This window comes from Cryptomeria japonica, chromosome 7, assembly GCF_030272615.1.
Source record: "Cryptomeria japonica chromosome 7, Sugi_1.0, whole genome shotgun sequence".
Lineage (NCBI taxonomy): Eukaryota > Viridiplantae > Streptophyta > Pinopsida > Cupressales > Cupressaceae > Cryptomeria > Cryptomeria japonica.
This window is the reverse complement of record NC_081411.1, coordinates 597,490,930-597,510,716: the sequence shown is the minus strand read 5'-3', so window position 1 is coordinate 597,510,716 and position 19,787 is coordinate 597,490,930. Positions and strand designations below refer to the sequence as shown.

Sequence of the window (19,787 nt, the reverse complement as noted above, 5' to 3'; positions counted from 1 at the left end):
TAATCTAATGCTTTTTAGACTGTTAACTATTTAAATGATACATGTTTTATAAAGCATAATATGCATAAAGTTTTATAATCTTATATTAGAACAATATATTAATGTTATAAGGGTATGACCTTTAATAATATTATCTTCTAACAAAAGAATTGCTTTTCTTTAGAAAGGCTGAGCAAAGTATTTCTGGAAAACTTGGGTGCTATTTTTGAAGAAAACCTCAGCTTAAATCAATCTCATCCCTTCACCGTCTTCTACAGCATGTAGCAGTATAGACATAAACAGCAGAATCCCAAAATACAGCTGTAAATTTATTTACTTTTGTAGGGTTTTGACACTTTTCAGCAGTAGTAAAGTGCTATTTTCAAATTGAGAACTGGTCATCAATCACAATTCTCAAATCGCCAGCATTTTTGAATAAAAACCAGTCATAATAACAACTTGCTTCTGATGCTTGATTACTAGCATTTTGGCTTCCGATGCTTGATTACCAGCATTTTGGCGTTTTGGCTTCCGATGCTTAATTACTGTGCTGATTCTGTTCACACCTATCAATCTTGCATTTTTATCACTCCCTCTTCTTCCCCCTCATGCTAAGTCCTGATTTTTTAGGACCAGGGCACCCAATGCCTTGGTCCTAATTAGGACTAGGGTGCCCAATGCCTTGGTCCTCCTAATCAGATTCCATTTTTGGGCCCTACAATGGTCATTTCATTTGAGCGGGAAATCTGATCACATGTCGGCCTACTCCGGAAATTCAATTTGTTTTCGGGAAATCAATTATAAAAGGAGGTCTACCCCTCTCATTTGAAACCTAACAACTTCTATGATTTCAATCACACTTTGGCGAAATTCAATTCAAGTGAGCAAGCAATTGGAGTAGAAGTGAAGTCAAGTTCAAGTATTGAAGGTGGCATCCATGATCAATGTTTTGTGAAGACATCCTACATGAAATCCTAAAACCTTTGTGTGCAGGTCAAACAAAACTTCATCAAGGTATACACTATTGTTTCAAACACTTCATCCTTTCCCTCAAAAGGAAAGTATATTATTATAGTCTTTCATTACATTTATCAATTCAATTTCATGGTCAATTCCAAAATCGAGGTTTGACCTAAGGCAAACCCCTATTCCCAACCTATTTCCTATCTCTGTGTGTGCAAGGAACAGGTGTAGGAGTTGTACTCAAGATTTTCGGCAGAGTCGACAGTGATGAACAGGTTTAGCTTTCGATGGCAGAAAATTTGGAGGACTAGGGTGGATCTGTGCTACTTGGTCTTGGAAAATTAGGCTGAACTTCTTTGAACAGCTGCTAAACATCTTCCTTTGCCTAGATCTCAGTTTGTGGCTCTGTAGCAGTTTGTTTTCGACAATTGACTTCATTTATTCATAGTTTTACCCTAATCTCATAATTACACTCCAAATTCAATTAAGAAAGAGGATAACCAATTCCAACCAATGAATCCAATCAGAATTTCAGCCCTTTCCTTATTTGGATTGAGGCTAGATTTATTGGGTTCAACCCTCTTTCAATGTAAGTTGTGATTATTAGGTTATTTAGTGGATTTACTTGGTGAAACCCTAATTCCTAATCTTCACAACATTACAGTATCAAATCAACATTTTTAGTTATTGTCATAGTCAGAAATACCCCATAGAAAATTATATAGATTGAGAAAAACATAAAATAACTAATATAAAATTCATTTAGTTTGGGTTAAACCTAGGAAAGGACATTACATAAACACCTTTTGAATTGTCATTTGATAAATTCAAAATGAATGGTATTTTAATTATGATTTTCTGATTTCTACAAGTAATTTGAGGGAACTACAGATTAGTGTTGGGACTGCTACAAATTAACACTATCTACTGTGTCTACTTACGAATACGATTATGGCAGTTATTGATCCTGATCACAGAGGTCTGACTAAAATAGTAATTAGAATCATGGTTGAGATTCATGAGCTTTCAACCGAATAAATTAAATAGGACTTTGACTACCTTTTTTCTTATGTGAAGATGTACTTGTGCCATTTACAGAGGTTCAAATCCGCAAGCAAAAGATCAATGCTATTGGTTATAGCTTGTACCATGGTAGATCTTATACTATAGGTTTAAAACTGTTTCTTTCCATTTGATTTGGTTATGTTATATATTTTTTCTGGGATTTCCTATTTTATACTATAGCTGGTTTATCACTGCTGGGATTTCCAGTTTCTGGCTTTGTTTATGTCTCCCGTCTCTGACAAATATTTCACTGATCAGTAAGTTTGTTATTCCATGTTAAGCGACTGAAAATAGGAAGGATCAATTTTCTTATAATGTCTATCTAATGTAAATTCATTGAGAGGATGGTACATTAAAATCTAGATTGTCATGCACTTGTGTATATACTGTATGACAAAAAAACCAGGTTATTGTTGTTATTCTACATAAAAGAAACCATAGCAATATGATACTCAATATAACTGTTATCGTCAAAAAAATAGAGTCAAAATATCATTGCTTCTGGTGTTCCTCAACTAAGAACCGTGTGTGTATCTGTATATCCTAAAATTACACACATACATATAATTTCATACAGATGTATATATGTATGCCAATTTTGCATATTTACTACTGTTGTTTTTTAAAACTAACTGTATATACAGACATCCATGAATGTGTGCAGTTCATCCGTACCCATTGTTTGGAGGTTCATTCATGATTAACGTCCATCTCATCATAGTCTTATTTAAAATTGCATAAAAAATAATTTAGTTTGAGAAACAAGTGGCAGTAGATATGATATTTGTTATAATAATATAATTCTCTAAATTCAGGATCTTCAGAAGGGGCTTGACCTTGGATTGGTATCTCCAGAGGTATTGCAGAAATTTTTGGATCTGGATAAGCAGCCTTTTATTGCTGAATTGATACATCATTTTCAGGTATATTCAGGTACCCTCACCAAAATGCTCCTGAAAACAGCTATTTTTTTTTAATGTTTATAATACCATTCACTGCGTATCTATCTAGGGCTTTATCTTGGTTGTCTTCAGGCTCAACTAACAATCTATTATGTAAATGTTCCTAAAGATTAGTGGATGGAATCAAACATGTAAAGGCTTCAATTCAGATAAAATGCTAATGCTTTTCATATGCATGTGACAACTTACAGAATTTATTATCTGTTTAAAACTTTAAGGAAATTTGTTTAAACACTATATTGGTGTAAAAGAGTAATATGAATTACTTGGTAGTGCTTTATACAAAATTTCATCAGAATCTACAATGCATCTGTTCCAATATGTAGTATTATGTCCGTTCACAGGTACTAATATTTTCTGAATGCAGGGATTTAGGGAGAGATGGTTAGCAGATCCCAGGTTCTTGCAAAGGCTAGCTTTAGAGGAGACTATATGTATCACAGCAACATTAATAGCTCAATATGAAAAGCGTAAAGAGCGTTTTATTGAAGAGCTTGACTATGTGATAAGTGATTCTTTGCGATCAGCTGTTGTTTCTTTCTTTGCTGTTTGGCTTCCTGCTCCGACTTTATCATTTATTTCATACGAAGAAAAGATAGGTACATCTGGAATAATGGATGGCTTGAAAGGGCTACTAGGGTCACTCCCAGATAATGCTTTCCAGAGAAACGGTCTAGGAAAAAGCTGGGATTTAAGAGCAAGAATGACCGCTGTGGTAATGGGAGGGATGAAACTCTTTTGTGTGGGTTTTGTTTCTAGTATTGCTACAGTGAGTGTAACAAATACACTCTTCACCATCAGACAACAATGGAGGACAGGTGTTGCAAGAAATGATGTGAAAACAAAATCTCCTGTGTTGAAGACAGCCCTTGTTTATGGGTCCTTCCTTGGAACATCTGCAAATTTGCGATATCAGGTATAAGTATTGGAAGATAAAGAGAATCTATTACTTTCACAAACCTTTAGAAAGCAAAAAGTCTGAATATCATCTCATAGATATATATGTATAGCCAACATAGAATAACTTAACTTTATTGGAGATGCAGGAAAATAAAGGCTTCAAGTACTAGTAAAAGTTATAGTTGTTTGATTTAAAGCATATTTCTTGGGGATTGCTTGGTAAGGATACTAACTTATGCTAATGAACAATATAACAAAATTATCTCAATGCAGTTTGTTGCTGGAATAGTAGAGCATTGGGGTGCAGATTATGTACTTGCTTCCCAACCATTTCTTGGAAACGTAGTATCTTTTCTGGCTCGTGTAATCAACTCATATTTTGGAACTCGGGTATGTATGCTTTTCAAACTCTAGTGATAATATGTTTTTGATTATAGACATGTTAAAGTTGTTACAATATTTTTATCATACAGCTGTATTATCTTTTATTATTAAGCTAAGTTCCTAAAAGTTTGTCTATTCAATACTATACTTGTTGGTGGCTGTTTTATGACTGTCAACACAGAATAAAATATCAAAGGTACTCTATCCTCTATTGAACAAAATCTATAATGTGCTAAACTAAGTGATCACAAAGTAGACTCCAAGGTTCCAAAATGGGCAATTTTTCTATTCGGGATAGACTCAATTGGTTTGATGTATGCTGGTAACCCAAAGGGGACTTACATAATTGTTCTAGGATTCTTGCTCAATTCCTAGTTAGGCCAACTCCTTTCAACAATTTGAATTCGAACGATATTGCTTTGTGTTCTTTGGACTTATTTCTATGAAAGCTTTTGAAAATAAAATGCAAAAGAGGAGGGTTTTGGGAAGATAATTCTAACCCTAGATTAATCCTATAATTCAAGAGACCAATATTGCAAAGGTGAAATCAAACCTATCTTTGCTTTGCCAATTTCAACAATTTTACAAAGACGGTGCAATCTTTTAAGGTACCTAATAAATTTTCACATTGATTAGGTTCACCAACTTTTTGAACAAAGTAATAGAAGTTAAGTTTATCAATCAAGAGTTCAGGCTAGCCTTACACTACAATTGAAAATCATCCAATCATACAAGGAATGAACTTAACAATTTCATCATAAGCAATACTATCAATCCTTCATTCATTTACTGACAACTTGCAAAATAAATCTATTCTAGTGAGAAACAAGAAACCAGGCAAACTTGCAAAAGCAAACAAGTATTCACCAAACTTCAATGCACTTTGTTTATTACTTAGGCAGTATCTTTGCAACAATTTCTCCTGAATTCTCCCTAACAAATGAAAAGAGGAGGGTTTATATAGGCCCCCCAAAACAAAGCAGTGGTCTAGATTGATCTATGATCAACGACAAAGATTAACAAACAAAACCCTAATTAGGGTTTATTGCAAATGCCCAACTAACTTTCACCTGATTGGTAATTTAACTTTGACACATTGTGCAAGGAGGAAGGGCCATTTGGAACATAGATGACACTGACACCTGCAAACTAATCTATAGAACTAGATTCCAAAATGTGATTCCCCTTGGCTCGTTCTCTATCTGTGAATGCAATGAACCTAGCCATGAGCGAATTGAGTTCCTCCATTGCTACGCTTGGCAAGGCATCCAATTGCACTCCTATCACGTCCAAGGCTTCAATGTATTGGCCAAAAGTATCCTCCCACTTGTCTTCTTGCCTTTGAAAACCATTTATGTAAACCATAAGGGAAAATATGTCATCTGGCTCATTTTCCTTGATAGCCTCCATTCCTTTGAGATACACATTTTTCGCATTCTCCCTCGATTCCTCCGAACTTAAACCATTTGCATTATTGACCTCCTGTCTAGATAATTTCTCAAGTGATCTGAGGATCCCGAGCTGTATCCTTTCAAGTAAGTTTTTCATATCCATGCACTCTTCCTTCATCTTATCAAATGCCTTTTTTTTACTATTAAGGAATAGTTCCATCTATTGAAATCATATGAAGCCCTATCATTAGTAACACCCTCTTGAACCAATACTTGCATAGACATCTCTTTCAACACCCTGAGACGAGGTATTATCTTGTCTTCTACATCTTGGAAATCTTCCCAATTCTCTTCTACTTGATGAATTTCATTTATGAACATGATTATTCTATCATAGATTTGAACACACTTTCTAAGAATTGCTGCACTTGTTTTGAGGTATTTCCAACCCATCTCCTTGTTGCTTGACTTGTAATTCTCATTGCGTCAAGGCTGTCAACTGATTCTCGAGGAAGAGAAGGTGGTGGAATGAATGTCTCATTCTCTTGTCTTATTGGAGCTGCCATCCATTGAATGAACTCTACAAGCCTCATATTCTCCACCTCTAATCTATCCTTCTTCTCTTTTGTTTTATCAAACTTTCCTTTGATAGCTCTTGTTGTAACATCTAACTCTTGGAAGTCTTGATCCTTTGTGGTTGGTCCAATGTCAAGTGTTGTGAACTCATAATCCATAGGGCTAACTTCATCTCTAAGCTTATCAATCTTTGGAAATGCCACTTGCAAGACCCTGGATCCTATATCATCCCTGGTGATTTGAGAATACTTCTTTGGTTTCTTTGGTCTTTTAGCTTTACCAATCCTTTCTAAGAAGTCATGCATATTCTTGATTGGTTGGACCTCATCTACTGGCTTGGGCTTTTTCATCAAACTCTTTGCCAACCAATTTGGCACAATAGATAGCTCCATTCCATCCTCTAATTGAATGTTATCACTTATTCTCCTTAAGTCAGAATTATCTCCTTATCTATTTGATCATTGGTGTCTAAGATTTCAGTATCTTCTGCATCTTCAAACACGAGTGCATCACCTCCTTGCACGTAACCTGTGACTGGATAAGCTTGCTCTTGAAAAGACTCTAGTTGTTCCTCATTTTGAAGTTCAATTTCTTGTTCATGGTATGATCCATTCTTTGCAATAGATGTTTCCTCCACTCTTGGTGGATGACGTATTCGTAGCTGATTGAGTAACACTAGCCTTTTGCTTCCTAGGCCCGAACTCTTCACTTGCAACTTCTTTTCCTTTTGTTTGAGAGCTTTCAACCATCTCTTTCCTCTTGAATTTGGAACTTCGCTTTGAATATCCCGTCCTTCACTGTTTTCAACTTCTTCATTTTGTCTAGAGAGAACCGCAACATTGTCTTACTTGGTGTAGGTAAGAGAGGTACCTTCTTTCCTCAACCTGCTGATTTGGCGATCTACCCACTCCCTGGAGCTAGCTATGATCTCTTTCATCAATGTATTCAATTCTGTAAACTCGGGTTGTATTCAACTTGGTCATAAGATGGGTTTACTTTTCTCTTGTTCATATTGAGGATGCACATAGTCTCCATTATCTTTTACTTGATTAGGAATAGGAAACAAGTCACATTTCTTTATAAAATCCATTGGAATTCTGGACCACATCTTCTTTCTTACCCCAAATTTTTCTATCAATTTGGACCAATAGTCCTCCAATTCTACTACATGTTCTTTCTTCTTTCCATGAACTCTTGGATGCAGACCAAAATTTGATCTTGCTTTGTACCAGCCAAGCTTGTAAAACTGCAATTCTGAATTAGCTGTCTTGGCTGCTTGGAGTGAACATGCCTCTAACATCTTACCTATCACAATAGGAAAATGCACCCCTAGCTTGTGTTCATTCTTTTGAACAGAGTCTAAGTGAACCAACTGTCTTGTTACTTCGAGCATGACTACCTTGTTTGTCGGGTGCCTTGGAAGTTTGTATGGAGTCTCCAAAAACCCTTGGATCCTTATGTAGGTGAAGGTTGGAAATTGTATGAACCACAATCCATACTTCTCTATTAATGCCATGGCCTCTTTGGATAACCTCTTATGAATTTCTCCTTGAAGCAATCGGGTGGTGCACATGAGAAAGGCATCATTAGTTATCTTGTAGTTATCCTTATAATGCAACTACAGCTGAGGATAGCAATCATACACTTCGAATTTTTTACTCCTAGGTCCCACTTCTCCTTTACATATCAGCCCTCTGTATTTTGTATACCGGGCTAGGATATACACCACATAGGATCTCATGTAGAAGGCCTTTATTGTTTCTAAGTTTCTTAACTGGATATCAATGTTATCACTTATCAACTTAGCTCAATTTATCATTTCCAGTCCCAAAACAATCTCTTCTACGTATGAGAACATCCACTTTTCGAAGAATGCACCTTGGGAGGTACCCATGACTCTGTTCAGCATGTGAATTCATATCACTGTATTCTCTTTAAAATTGGTGTAGATAAGTCTCTTGGGTAAGTTGGAATGATGCTTCTTCTATTCCTTCACACAATTAGTGTTGATTATACCCATGCAAGCTTCTTGTGCTTGATCAAACATTGCTTGTGATTCTTTGTGAATTCTACCCAACATCTTTTGGTGGTGAGGAATACCAAACACCTCCCTAACCGAGTCCTCGGTGAGATAGGCCAAGATTGCTTTATTGGGTGCTTTGATGGATCTTGTTTGTGGATCATACCTCTTGGCACATTCGACCATCAATTCACTACACTGAACTGCTGGTGGGAAACTAGCTGCTTGATGAAGTCCACGCTTGATCATGTTGGTTGCTATGGATGAAGGTATTTCATTATGTGTGCCAAACAGTCTTCTCTTGTATTGAGCCATGTTGAATTGTTCAAGGTTGGTGTCTCCAACCTTCTTCCATTTGGATGACACTTGGGATTTAGGATAAAATCCCTTAAGGACTTCCTTGACACGAGTCTTCCTAATTCCTCCTTCAATATTCTTTGGTGCAGACATGTTACCTTAATGAAGCTTGAAATTAATAACTTTGAATAATAATTTGTACTGCAAAGAGTGGTGAATCAATTATCAATTCTAAAATTGTTTTAAGTTCTGATTTTCACTTATGAATTTCAAATAAATTTCTAAAATCAGAATTCAACACTTTCATTGCTTAATTTGGAAATGAAACCATGAAATACATGATTTAAACATGAAATTTCATAAATGTGGCCTAAAAACCTGATTTTCAGCTCTTGACAAGGTCTGATTATGACCTCAAATCTAGAAGTGGTAATCTACCAAACCTGTAACTTACTTCAAAGTTGAGAGGTCTTAAAATGATATGGGCTGTGATCTTCGATCAGCCCCTTCTTTAACTTGATAATTGCTTCTGAATTTTGTCTTTCAATGCTGACAAGTTTTTATTGGATTTTTAATTTAGAAGCTTGGAACTTGACTGCGAATTTATTTCTGCCTTCAGCTCTTGCAACCTACCTCTTCTTTCCCACAATTTTGGCTTGATTATCCTCCTTGCAAATCTGAAATTGTTCCTTTGATGTGAATTGAACTTGTGCAATTCCCTTTGAAAATCGCAAGCCTGATGGTTGTGATCTTCTTTCTGCCTTAGAGACAATTGATCTTGGAGTTTGAATGGTTGAATCGCTCTCCTTAAGCCTCTTTATAAGCTTGCAAGTCTTCTCTCAAGGAGGTCGGCTTATATGATTTTTCCTTTTTAAAAAAAGCAAACAATAGAACTTTCTATTCCTCCCTTCTCATAGGTGATTTGTAAGAAAAAAGCTTGTGGTTTCCTTCTGATAGTCGACTTGCAATAAAGCTTGTTTTAAAGGTTTAGATTTGTTTTTTTTTTGATAATTGATTTGCAAAAAAGCTCAAAGGGTGTGATTTGTCCTTATGAAATTCATTTTACCTTTACAATCTTTTTTCCACATGGGAAATTTGACTTCATTAGGGAAATAATCTTATTCCACTTACCATTTCACTTGGGAAATTCAACCCCTAGGTGGATTTTATTCTTTGGAAATTTGACCTTCAAGTGATGTTTTCTTACTTCATTTCTATTACTTCTTCACTTGGTTGGACCCCTAAGTGGATTTTCTTCTTTGGAAATTCAACCTTCAAGTGAATTTTTCCACTTAGCCTCAATTACTTCTTTACTTGGGAAATTCGACCCCTAAGTGGATTTTCTTCTTTGGAAATTCGACCTTCAAGGGAATTTTTCCACTTGGCCTCAATTACTTCTTCACTTGGGAAATTCAACCCCTAAGTGGATTTTCTTCTTTGGAATTTCATTTTACCTCCAAGTGGATTTTCAACCTCTAAGTTGATTTTTAACTTGAGAAAATTCGACCTCCAAGTGAATTTTTCTCTTTGGAACTTCATTTTACCTTGCACTCTTAGGGATATGTTGTCCTCATTTTTGTTTCCAAAAATGAAGGTCCACTACGGTGAAATTTTTGTGAAAAAATGAAAATTTTTACTCTATGGCACGCTTCCCGAGGCAGAATTTTGACTAATCCTTGGACTGGCTTAATCCTCAGTCCATTCTCGAACTACGTTTCGAATTTCGTCCAATTCTGGGTTCGTTTGCTATGCCTTTCCTTCAATTTCGGGTTTTAAAACCTAGACTGCAGGTGGAGAATTTTCTTCAAACTGCAAGTTTTAATGATATTCATTGTTGTGGTCTTTGTAGGGGAATTTTTGATCGATTACATGTGCATTTTTATTTTAAAAATGTCACTTGTAATTTATTTTAAGTTTCCCCTTTAATGTTTTTATCTCTTTATTGTTTTTTTTGGTCATTTTTAGTTAAAATAGGGGTTTTTTGGCTCAACTGCAAGTAAACTTGCAGTTTGTTCAAAAAACCCCTACTTTAATGGTTTTCGCATGTAATAGGGATTTTAAATCCCCATTACATATGTGCAAGTGTTTTTTACTTGTTGTAGGGATTTCATTTCCCCCTTACAAGTATTTTTAAACTTGCAGTTTGTCTTTTAAAACCCGATTTTGGCTTGATGAGTGAAAAAGTGAAAAATTAAACTTGTCATTTGTCTTTTAAAACCCGATTTTGGCATGAAAGAGGGAAAAGTGAAAATCGAACTTGTTGTTTTCTATCTAAAACCCGATTTGCTTCATTTTGAACAAATCGAACTTGTCTTTTGTTCCCAAAAACCCGAAATGCAAGGGAAAAACGATTTTTGACCATTTCAAGGCGAATTTTGTGGAGAAATTGTTGGAGGAAGGAGGCGTTTTGGTTTGCATCCTATCTTCATGCATTGTTGGACATCTCTCACGCCATTTGGAGGATACATTTGCTGGTTTTTACCCTAAATCAGCAACCACGCTCTTCTTTAATGCCATGTTTTGAGGGGTTAAATCTTTAACAACTTGCAATCTCCTAAGGCGTTTTGCCCTCTCTCACCTAGGCGTGGAGTATGGGATAGGTTTCAAGACATTTAATGATCCATTGAATGTGCATTGAATACCACGTTTTTTGCAAAAACGTGATTTCCTTTGGCTGCGTTTTTAACCTTTGGCGTCATTGCCTCCAACAAATACCTTTGGCGTCATTGCTCCAACAAATACCTTAGGCGTTTTGCTCCAATAAACTTGAAATGCACACTTCCATTGGCATTTTGCTCCTCCAAGTTTAAGATTGCTGCCATATTTGGGGCATTTTTACAAAAAACGTGTTAAGGGTTTGATAGTCCGGTTTTGCTTCTTCATCTCAAGAAGTATTGCATTGTTGGAGAAGCATTTTGCATTTCTAATAAAGGTATGTTCTTCCTTTCTTCTCTTCTTTTTATTATTTTCTTGTTTTCTTCTTTTTTCGTTATTTGTTGCATTTTTTTTTGGCATGTGATGTTCTTCCCCTAAAGATTGGTTTTCGTGAAAGAAATCTTCCCTTTGAAATGCAATTGTTAAATTGCATTATTCTTCTCAAAATTCCATCTTAGCTTGTATTCGGGATTTTTAATCTCGATTACAAGTTCGCTGGAAATTCTTGTTTTTCCCCTACGGTTAAGGAATTTAATCATTTTTGGTTAAAATTCCAAGCTTGAAAAGTGTGAAATACCCCTCTCTTGCAAATTCGGGTTTTGAAAACCGGATTACATGTTGAAAAGATCTTCCCATTTTCATGAAAATGACTATCCCGGATATTCCCGTTTCTATCCATTCACGTTCCCCATATCCGTACTTTCCATTTCCATCATTTCCCGCAAGTCAAAATCCCATTTTTCATCCATTTCTCCATTTTCGAATTTACAAGTGTACTTGTATTCGGGTTTTAAAACCCCGATTGCATGTATGTACTTTCCAACTTGTATACTTGCGAAAATTCTCCCAAGATCCGAAATTGGTCAAAGTCAAGATTTTCCCATTTCTACATATCTTCCCTCTTCCTCTCACAAAACCGTGAAATTCAGAGATCAAAGTTTTACCCATTTGAAAAAGAAAGAATGATATTTGCAGCTGATTATGATGTGGCCTTAACTCTTTTAAGTCTTCATCACAGCATTCCAGGTTCACAATCAATGTCAGATTTGCCGGCATCGCCAACTCCAAAGAAAATGAAATACAAATATGACAAATACCAGAATGAGGTTACACCTTCCCAGGTATCTTCTCCATTGGATCGCATCAGGGACACAGAAATAGGGCACGTTGATATGGCAGAATTCATTCACAGGGTAGAAGATCCACAGGATAACAACTTGCAGCGGCTGTTGGACAGCCATATCCATCATGCATCTTCTTTCCCAGTGGCTGCCCTAGAACCTGAGTTTGTTCTCGCATGCGCCCATCATTTTGACAAAGAGTCAAGAGTCATAAAAAATGATGATGGTGAAGCCATAATTCGTCTTGATGTGGATACAATCGAGAAGGTCTTCAAAATACCTCCTGCACCTGTTTATATGGAAATCACCAAAGAAAGTGCAGCAGAGTATTATGTGAAAAGAGAAAAAGATTGCAAGCGCCACATCAATAGGTGGATTCAAGAGCCACGTCCTTCCTTCTCAAGATGGGCAAAGATGTATCGTTGTGATTTCAAGTGGGAGATAGGAGACACCATCACTCTTCTCAGCAGAATGTTGGGCCTTGAGCACTCCAATGTCTTTGAGCCATGGATGTATCAATTCATCATGTTCATACGGCAGTCGCATCACATTTCATGGGGTGAAATCATCAGCGATGCTTTGTGCGAACAACTTGCAGCGGTTCCTACCACTATGACCTTCTTCATGAATTCTTATTTGGTATATTTAGCAGCATCACTTAGACACTTTCCAGGTCTTTCTACCAAGGGTGATCGCTCGCTTATACCAGTTTGGGAATATTATAACCAGTTGCCTTTGAAACCTAGCAGATTGCATTTCAGAAGAGTCCAAGATGCATTCTTTGGATATTTCATGTGTCAGTTTGACATGGATCTCAGAAATAAAAGAGTATCAGATGAGGCATGGGTCAAGGTGTCTGAGTATGGGTGTTTATTCCTGCAATTTCCCACCTTCACCTACATGAGGATTGGGTGCTATGATGGACAGCCATACATGCTTCCAAGATACCCAACCGATAAGATAATTCTTATGGAGTTGGGAAGACAGATTATGGCCGTTCACACTCTTCAGTCTGCTAGACACAAGGTTGGAATGGGGATCTCCAGCACAAATCCATTGAAAATTGGTCGATACTCCCTTGTCACATCTGTGAAGGCTAAGGCCATGGAGGTTGAATTGCAGGAAATCAAGCTTAAGACGTTCAAACCTAGAGCTGATTTTGATTATAGAGGTATGAAGGAAAAGATCAAGAAATCCTTTGTACATGTTCATCGCATTGAAGACATCTGGGCAGATCTCTGCACAGAAGCCGAAGTTCTGAAGATGGATTACTGCAGGCTCACTGTTGAGCAAATTGTTGACTTGAACTTGGCAGATATCCCACAAGGGATGATCGATGACGGACATATACTTGATCCTGAATACACTTCACGAAGGGTTGAGGAAGCTCCACTTCCTTTGATCCAATGGTCACACAAGGAGTGCGTCTCCATTCTTGACAGATTTCAGCCTATCTTGGCCAACACTAACGCATGGCTGAAAAGTAATGCTATTAGACTTATCAAAATCAAGGTTGGTAAAGAAGATGATTCTACAGGGCCTCTTGGACGGAAGTCTGAGATTCAGATTGATAATAAGGAGGGTGCTTCATCTTCAGGCACAAGGATCAAGTTACGAGTTAGTCGTGCAGTAGTGCTTCCTCCTGAGGAGACAACTACTCGTGGGAAGGAGAAATCACGGTTCCATGTTCAGGTGATCGATCTGGATAATCCAGAAGAGGGGTAGCAATCTGATGATGCGCCTAAGTCTCCAGTTTCAGACACGCCTCATGAGGTCATACCTCCAGTTTCCATTGAGACGCCTCTTTCTCCTCTTGATTTGCTCATTGATGAGTCTCCTCAGAATGCAGTTCCCATTTCAGCATACGAGCCTTCTCCTGATCAACAACGAGAAAGTGTGTTGAAAGTTCCTGAAGATATTCCCACTTGCATTCAGTTATCAGAAATTGATACTTCCACTTCTGGTTTTGAAGAATTCATGAGGCAATCTTCATGTCCATTGGTAACTGAGCAAACCGTGGTCGCTATTCAAACAGATATTCCTCCCAGGGTGACCACGGTAATTCAAACAGAAACTGCTTCTCCTTTGCCTACAGCTGCTACAGGAAGTGAGTTGATGACTTTGCCTCCATGGCTTAGTTCTTTCACCCCGAAAAGAAAGAAGCAAGAGATCTCACCTGATGCCTTTGACTACCAGCAACTCAAACAGTCCAGATCCAAAGTTGCTAAGAAGGCGAAGACTATTTCTAGGGTAACTGTTGATAGCAACAAGATGAAAGTAGCTGAAATTGTGGAACCTATTGCAGATAAACCACTTGATGAAATGTCAGCTGCTGATTATAAGGTTACAAGGGTAGAATTGGGCAAGCAAACACATGAGGTCATTAAACATGATGCTCAGTTTTCTGTTGCTTCACTAGTGCAAAGGTGTGACGATCTTCTTGCAAAGAAAAACAAGCTAGAAGAAGAAAACCGACAGCTCATGGCAGCCATTCATAAAATCACAAAACCTGTTGTTGAAGGGAGTAACTCCATAGGTTCTTCTAGTTCCCAAGAATCGATTCGTGGAGTGGAAAGGGCTGCTCAGAAAGTACAAGCACTGGATTCCTGGGTTGATCAGCTTCATGATCAATGTGTGCAAGTGATAAAAGACATTTTTCAAATAATGTCTAAGCTGGAAACCATTGAGGAGAAATTGGATCAGACTTCTAACACTTTCAAAAAGAATCTGGAAAGTGTTGAGAAAAGTCTGGCAATCTGGCGTACCATGCCCCAACAACAGCTCAATATCTTGCAGGATCACGCCATCATCTCTTCCAGGGTCATGTACTTGGAATTTGAAGAACTCATGGAAAACAAGACTCTTGTTCTTAAATCCCTCATCGAAGAGATCAGTGATGCAAGGAGATTCCTGGATGAAGTTTATCAAGGTATTGTCTCACATTGTGAAAGGGCCTCTTGCAATATAGTAAGTCAGGATGGAGAGCTGATTCCAGAAGAAGAGGTTCTTGCGGATTTACAGATGAGGATTCATGGTGAATGGAGGCGTGAACAATTCTCGGCAGTTTCAATTCAAGCATTGATGAAACACCAAGCCTTTTTGCATGAGATCCAGTCCATCCTGGATAAAGACAATTCCGCGCTCCTCCACTGTCACGACACTATTGTGAAGACTATGGTTGTTGCTAAGAACACCCATGAACCGAATCCCGAGGAACTACAAGCAAGCATCCGGAAATTTCAAGGATTCGTGTCTTCACAAAGTTCAACTTAAGTGTTTTTCAGCACTTAGTTGAATCTTCTCTCTTTTTGTAATTTCTTAGTTGTAATTTTGTTTTGACAAGATGCATGTAAAAGTAATTTATGTAAAATGCAAGTTACACATTACTTGTACTTCTGTAATTACATGTAAGGCAACTACAAGTTGTGTCCGATTAGGACTGTAGTTGGAATAAGTCTTAGTTAGTTAGAGTAACTCTTAGTTAGTTAATGAAGTCTCAGTTATTTATTGAATGAGTCTTGGTGGTTGAGAGAATCTCTCAAGTTAGTTAGGATCCTCCCACCTTTTTCTCATGGCTCCTATTCTATAAATACTTGAGAGGTCCATTGTAATTTTTATCTTTTTGAAAGCAAGCAAAAACTCTGCCAAATTTACAGCAAGAAGTCTTTGAGCTTATGTATGTGAATTGAAGGTTTTGAAGAATAATAAAGAAGGATTACTCAAGTTTTGAGTCTTTGAGCTACATGTTTGGGTTTGAATCTTTTATTTCTTCTATGCAAAGTGTTTCTAAAGGAGCTTAGTCCAATCTGATTTGAAGTCTTTGAGCTGCAAGTAGAGAAGATTAATTAAAATAGGAAACTCTCTTGAAGGAGCAGCAAGTCTTTGAGCTTGCGTCTATTCTTGAGAAAAAATTACTGTTTGATAAGAAATAGCAGCAAGTCTTTGAGCTTGCACTAGTTCTTGTCTTTGTGTTAAAAGAATAGATTATTTCAGTCTTTGAGCTGTTATCTTTTATTCGTTGTAAAATTTAGTATAGCAAAAGGGTAGATAGGACTTACAATAGTCAAGTCTTTGAGCTTGATATTGTTGTCCCGTCCCGAAGGAAGTGACAGAAGTCTTTGCGCTTTCAGGAAACTTCATTTCCTTTCTCTTATTTCACTTGAAAGTGGTTATTGCTGTTATTCAATCGCTATCCTTTTCTGTGAAGAGAAAAGGATATTGTCTTTCTTGAAAAAAGAAGAAAGATTGCTGTCCCATCCCATTTTATTTTCCAAGTTGTAGTTAGATAGGGGGAGCCTTCCCTTAATTAGGAGAGTTTTTACTCGTGTGCTGTGGTTGAAACCACAATTTTGTATATTTTCCCAAGTGTACAAAATTTTCAACCAACAGGATAATATGATGGAATTGGTTTTACCTCACAAGGAATTTTTAAGGACTTAGAAACATTTTTGCTCACCTCTACTTGGGAAAATTGACCTCTAAGTGGATGTTCTCTTTGGAAAGTCAACCTTCAAGTGGATTTTTCCATTTAGCCTTAGGCGGGGTTCATGCTTGGAATAGGAATTTGTGCACTTCTGAGGAATTTCCTTGCATGGTAGCTTTCCATAGATAGTAACCTCTAAGACTGGCATTTTCTAAAAATAGAAAAAAGCAAAAAGGCAATGTTCTAAAAATAGAAACTTCTCCAATTGTCCAATCAATGCTAAAGATGACACTTTCCAAAAATAGAAAAAGCAAAAAGCAACTTTCTAAAAATAGAAAGTTGTATGAAATCAACCTGAAATGTTGCATTCTTCTCCATTAATCTGTCTAAACACATTTGTAGCATTAGAATATCCTTCCAACCATGCTGGTACCAACCTGAAGACCAACACTGGCTGTAGCACTATGGGTGTGACCTATTCACTCTTCTTAGCCAAGCCATAATGAAATATTGACTTGATGACATTTCAAAACCCGCCACTTTGCACAGGCAAGAGATTGGAGACACAAAAAAATAAAAACTAAGACACCCAAACACAACCCTAAAAAGTAAAAAACTGGGGGGTTCCCCATTTACAATGGGGCAATGTGTGATAACATCACAACAATACCTAGTAGGCAAAGCTGTTTAAAAACCGCCTTAGTGAGGACACGATACCTGATGGTATCAAGGTTTTCAATGTATATTTGATAACTTCAAGCGATCTATGTAGTGGAACATTTGAATTATGGAGCATCAATCCAGAGTAGGAATGCTTAATAGTCATATTAGTTTAGTACATCATTTTAGAGTTTAATTTTGCTGTGTCATTGTAGTATGGATCTGAATCTAAGGGAATTAATAGAATCATGGACATATATCATTGGAAAGTGTGTTTGATGATTGGTGCTATATGGTTTGCCTTTATTAAACTAACCATGATAGTTTAATGTGTCACTAATTATTTGTCACATTCTGCCCTTGACTTGGCAGAAAAATTACAACTTTATGCTAATCTTTTTCATGGTACCATTTGTTAATTGGGTCCTGTTGACGTGTATTTTGTACACCATCATACACAGAATAAAATACCAATAGGCATCTTATCCTCTCTTGAGAAAATAGTCTCTAACTGCTGAAGATTCGCATAAAGGATCAGTTAGGAAGACTCCAAGGTTCTGTTAGTAGGGTCTCTACGTGTGGACAAGCTCCAGTGGTATGATGTGATTTGCTGGAATCACAAGGGGACTTACATCTGATGTTTGAACTTCCGATCTGCTTTACTGGAACACCGGCTCTGACTAACTTAGAATTGAAAAATGGAAAAAAGGATAAGGGTGAAGAGAAGATCTAATCCTAGTACTAAGAATGTAGGAGTAATGATTTGATTTTTGATGAAACTCTAACTAGATCTTGTTTTGACATCAATGGAACATCTACACAAGGCTAGTGCGATCTTCTAGGGAAGCTTTATGATGTTCAAATCATCACCGCAGGCATAGATACCATCCAAGTTGATGCATATCAATGAAGAAGCGACAAATTGAAATTGAGCTTAGGCTGAATGATTCCAGTTGACTGCACAAGGCAAGTCTGCAATCAACAAACTGCTAGTAGTATGGATATACGAATTCCACCATCAATCAATCACATTTCCTCCATTCATCTAATCATCTACCATCTAAGATTGAAGACTCAACAAGAAACCATGCAAATTGCAAGAAACGACACACTTCACCATTACTTCAATGAAAATGGAGTTTGTTTACAATCAATGGCAACAATTTGTTGCCTTGTCTTCCTATTCCACTCTAATTACTATTCTATCAACTATATTCTAACTCTTCCAACTATTTACATGCTATCTCTAACTTATTGCTAATTAGCCTTTACAAATGAAATGCCTGGGCTTATATAGTGCCCACAATACAATTTGATGGCTTAGATCAATTCAAGATCAATGGCCAAGATTTTACAATGAAAACCCTAATTAGGGTTTGTTACAACCATTACATAACATTTAATGCTTGACCAATGACAAAATTGTATTGCTTGGACACATGTCCCTTCTAGAAAAATCGACCAATGGATAGCCGGGGTAGGTACATCGGAGTTTGTGCCACCTTCCATGAGTTAAGTACATTGAATCTAGACATGCTGAGGTGGACCTCACTGATTGGAGAAATGATGACTAGGACGCCACCTCCTTTGAGACTTGTAACTTGGTAGATATTCAACTTGATGTTGTTGAGAAGCTTGCTTTAATTAATTCATCTGGAACTATTTGCTTCTTCAATGAGCCCTTGTTCTAACTCCCTGTGTCCTTGATGTGCAGGATGATGTACCTCGCCTTGGAACGCTGGATTGAAAGAAGTCACTCCTGTCCTGGCTTGATCGTCCTGGTGAAGACCGTCCTTGATCCGGCTTGATTTTCCTTGAAGAGATCTCCATTTGATGCCTACACAACATTTCAAAATTAGTAACATGATTTTGCAATACATAACATAAATTAGAGAGCAAATTTTAGGAAACTTAATGATAAGTCCTTTATTAATCATTTCCTAAAAACGACCGAGCTAAGGGAAAACAAATTTTCAAAATTCAAAATTAAGGCAATGATGATCAAAATTCGAAATTAAAACAAGAGATCTTGCCATACCTTACTTGAGAGCTTAACTCTAAAAATAAAGGAATTCGCCTAGGCAAAATTTGAAATAAGATGGTCTTCAACGTGATCTCCCTTCAAAATAGCAATTTCGCCACCTTTCAAGTTTTTGACGTGATCTTCAAGCCTTTGACAAGTTCGCACCAATAGAATTTTCAAGTTCGCACCCCATTTTGAATATAATTCGCACCTCTTTGTCTTCCTTAAATCGCACTTGAGATGATAAAATAACAATGTGAAAATAATGATCTTCACCACCCTCCTTTATAAGTGCTTACCTCTCATCATTATTTAGGCCGACTTTTGTAAAAATAAAGCAATTATAAACGATTTTTTAATAAATAAGA

General features: G+C 37.0%; 1 protein-coding gene across 1 annotated transcript in view; it reads left to right on the top strand.

The window, feature by feature from the left end:
- The window catches only part of LOC131079299 (protein RETICULATA-RELATED 5, chloroplastic), a 146,089-nt gene that overhangs the window by 85,219 nt on the left and 41,083 nt on the right, over window positions 1-19,787 (top strand). The window contains exons 5-7 of the mRNA XM_058017207.2: window positions 2,823-2,930; window positions 3,337-3,885; window positions 4,143-4,259. Coding sequence (XP_057873190.2) covers window positions 2,823-2,930; window positions 3,337-3,885; window positions 4,143-4,259 — 774 coding nt within the window. The remainder of the gene's footprint in view (window positions 1-2,822; window positions 2,931-3,336; window positions 3,886-4,142; window positions 4,260-19,787) is intronic.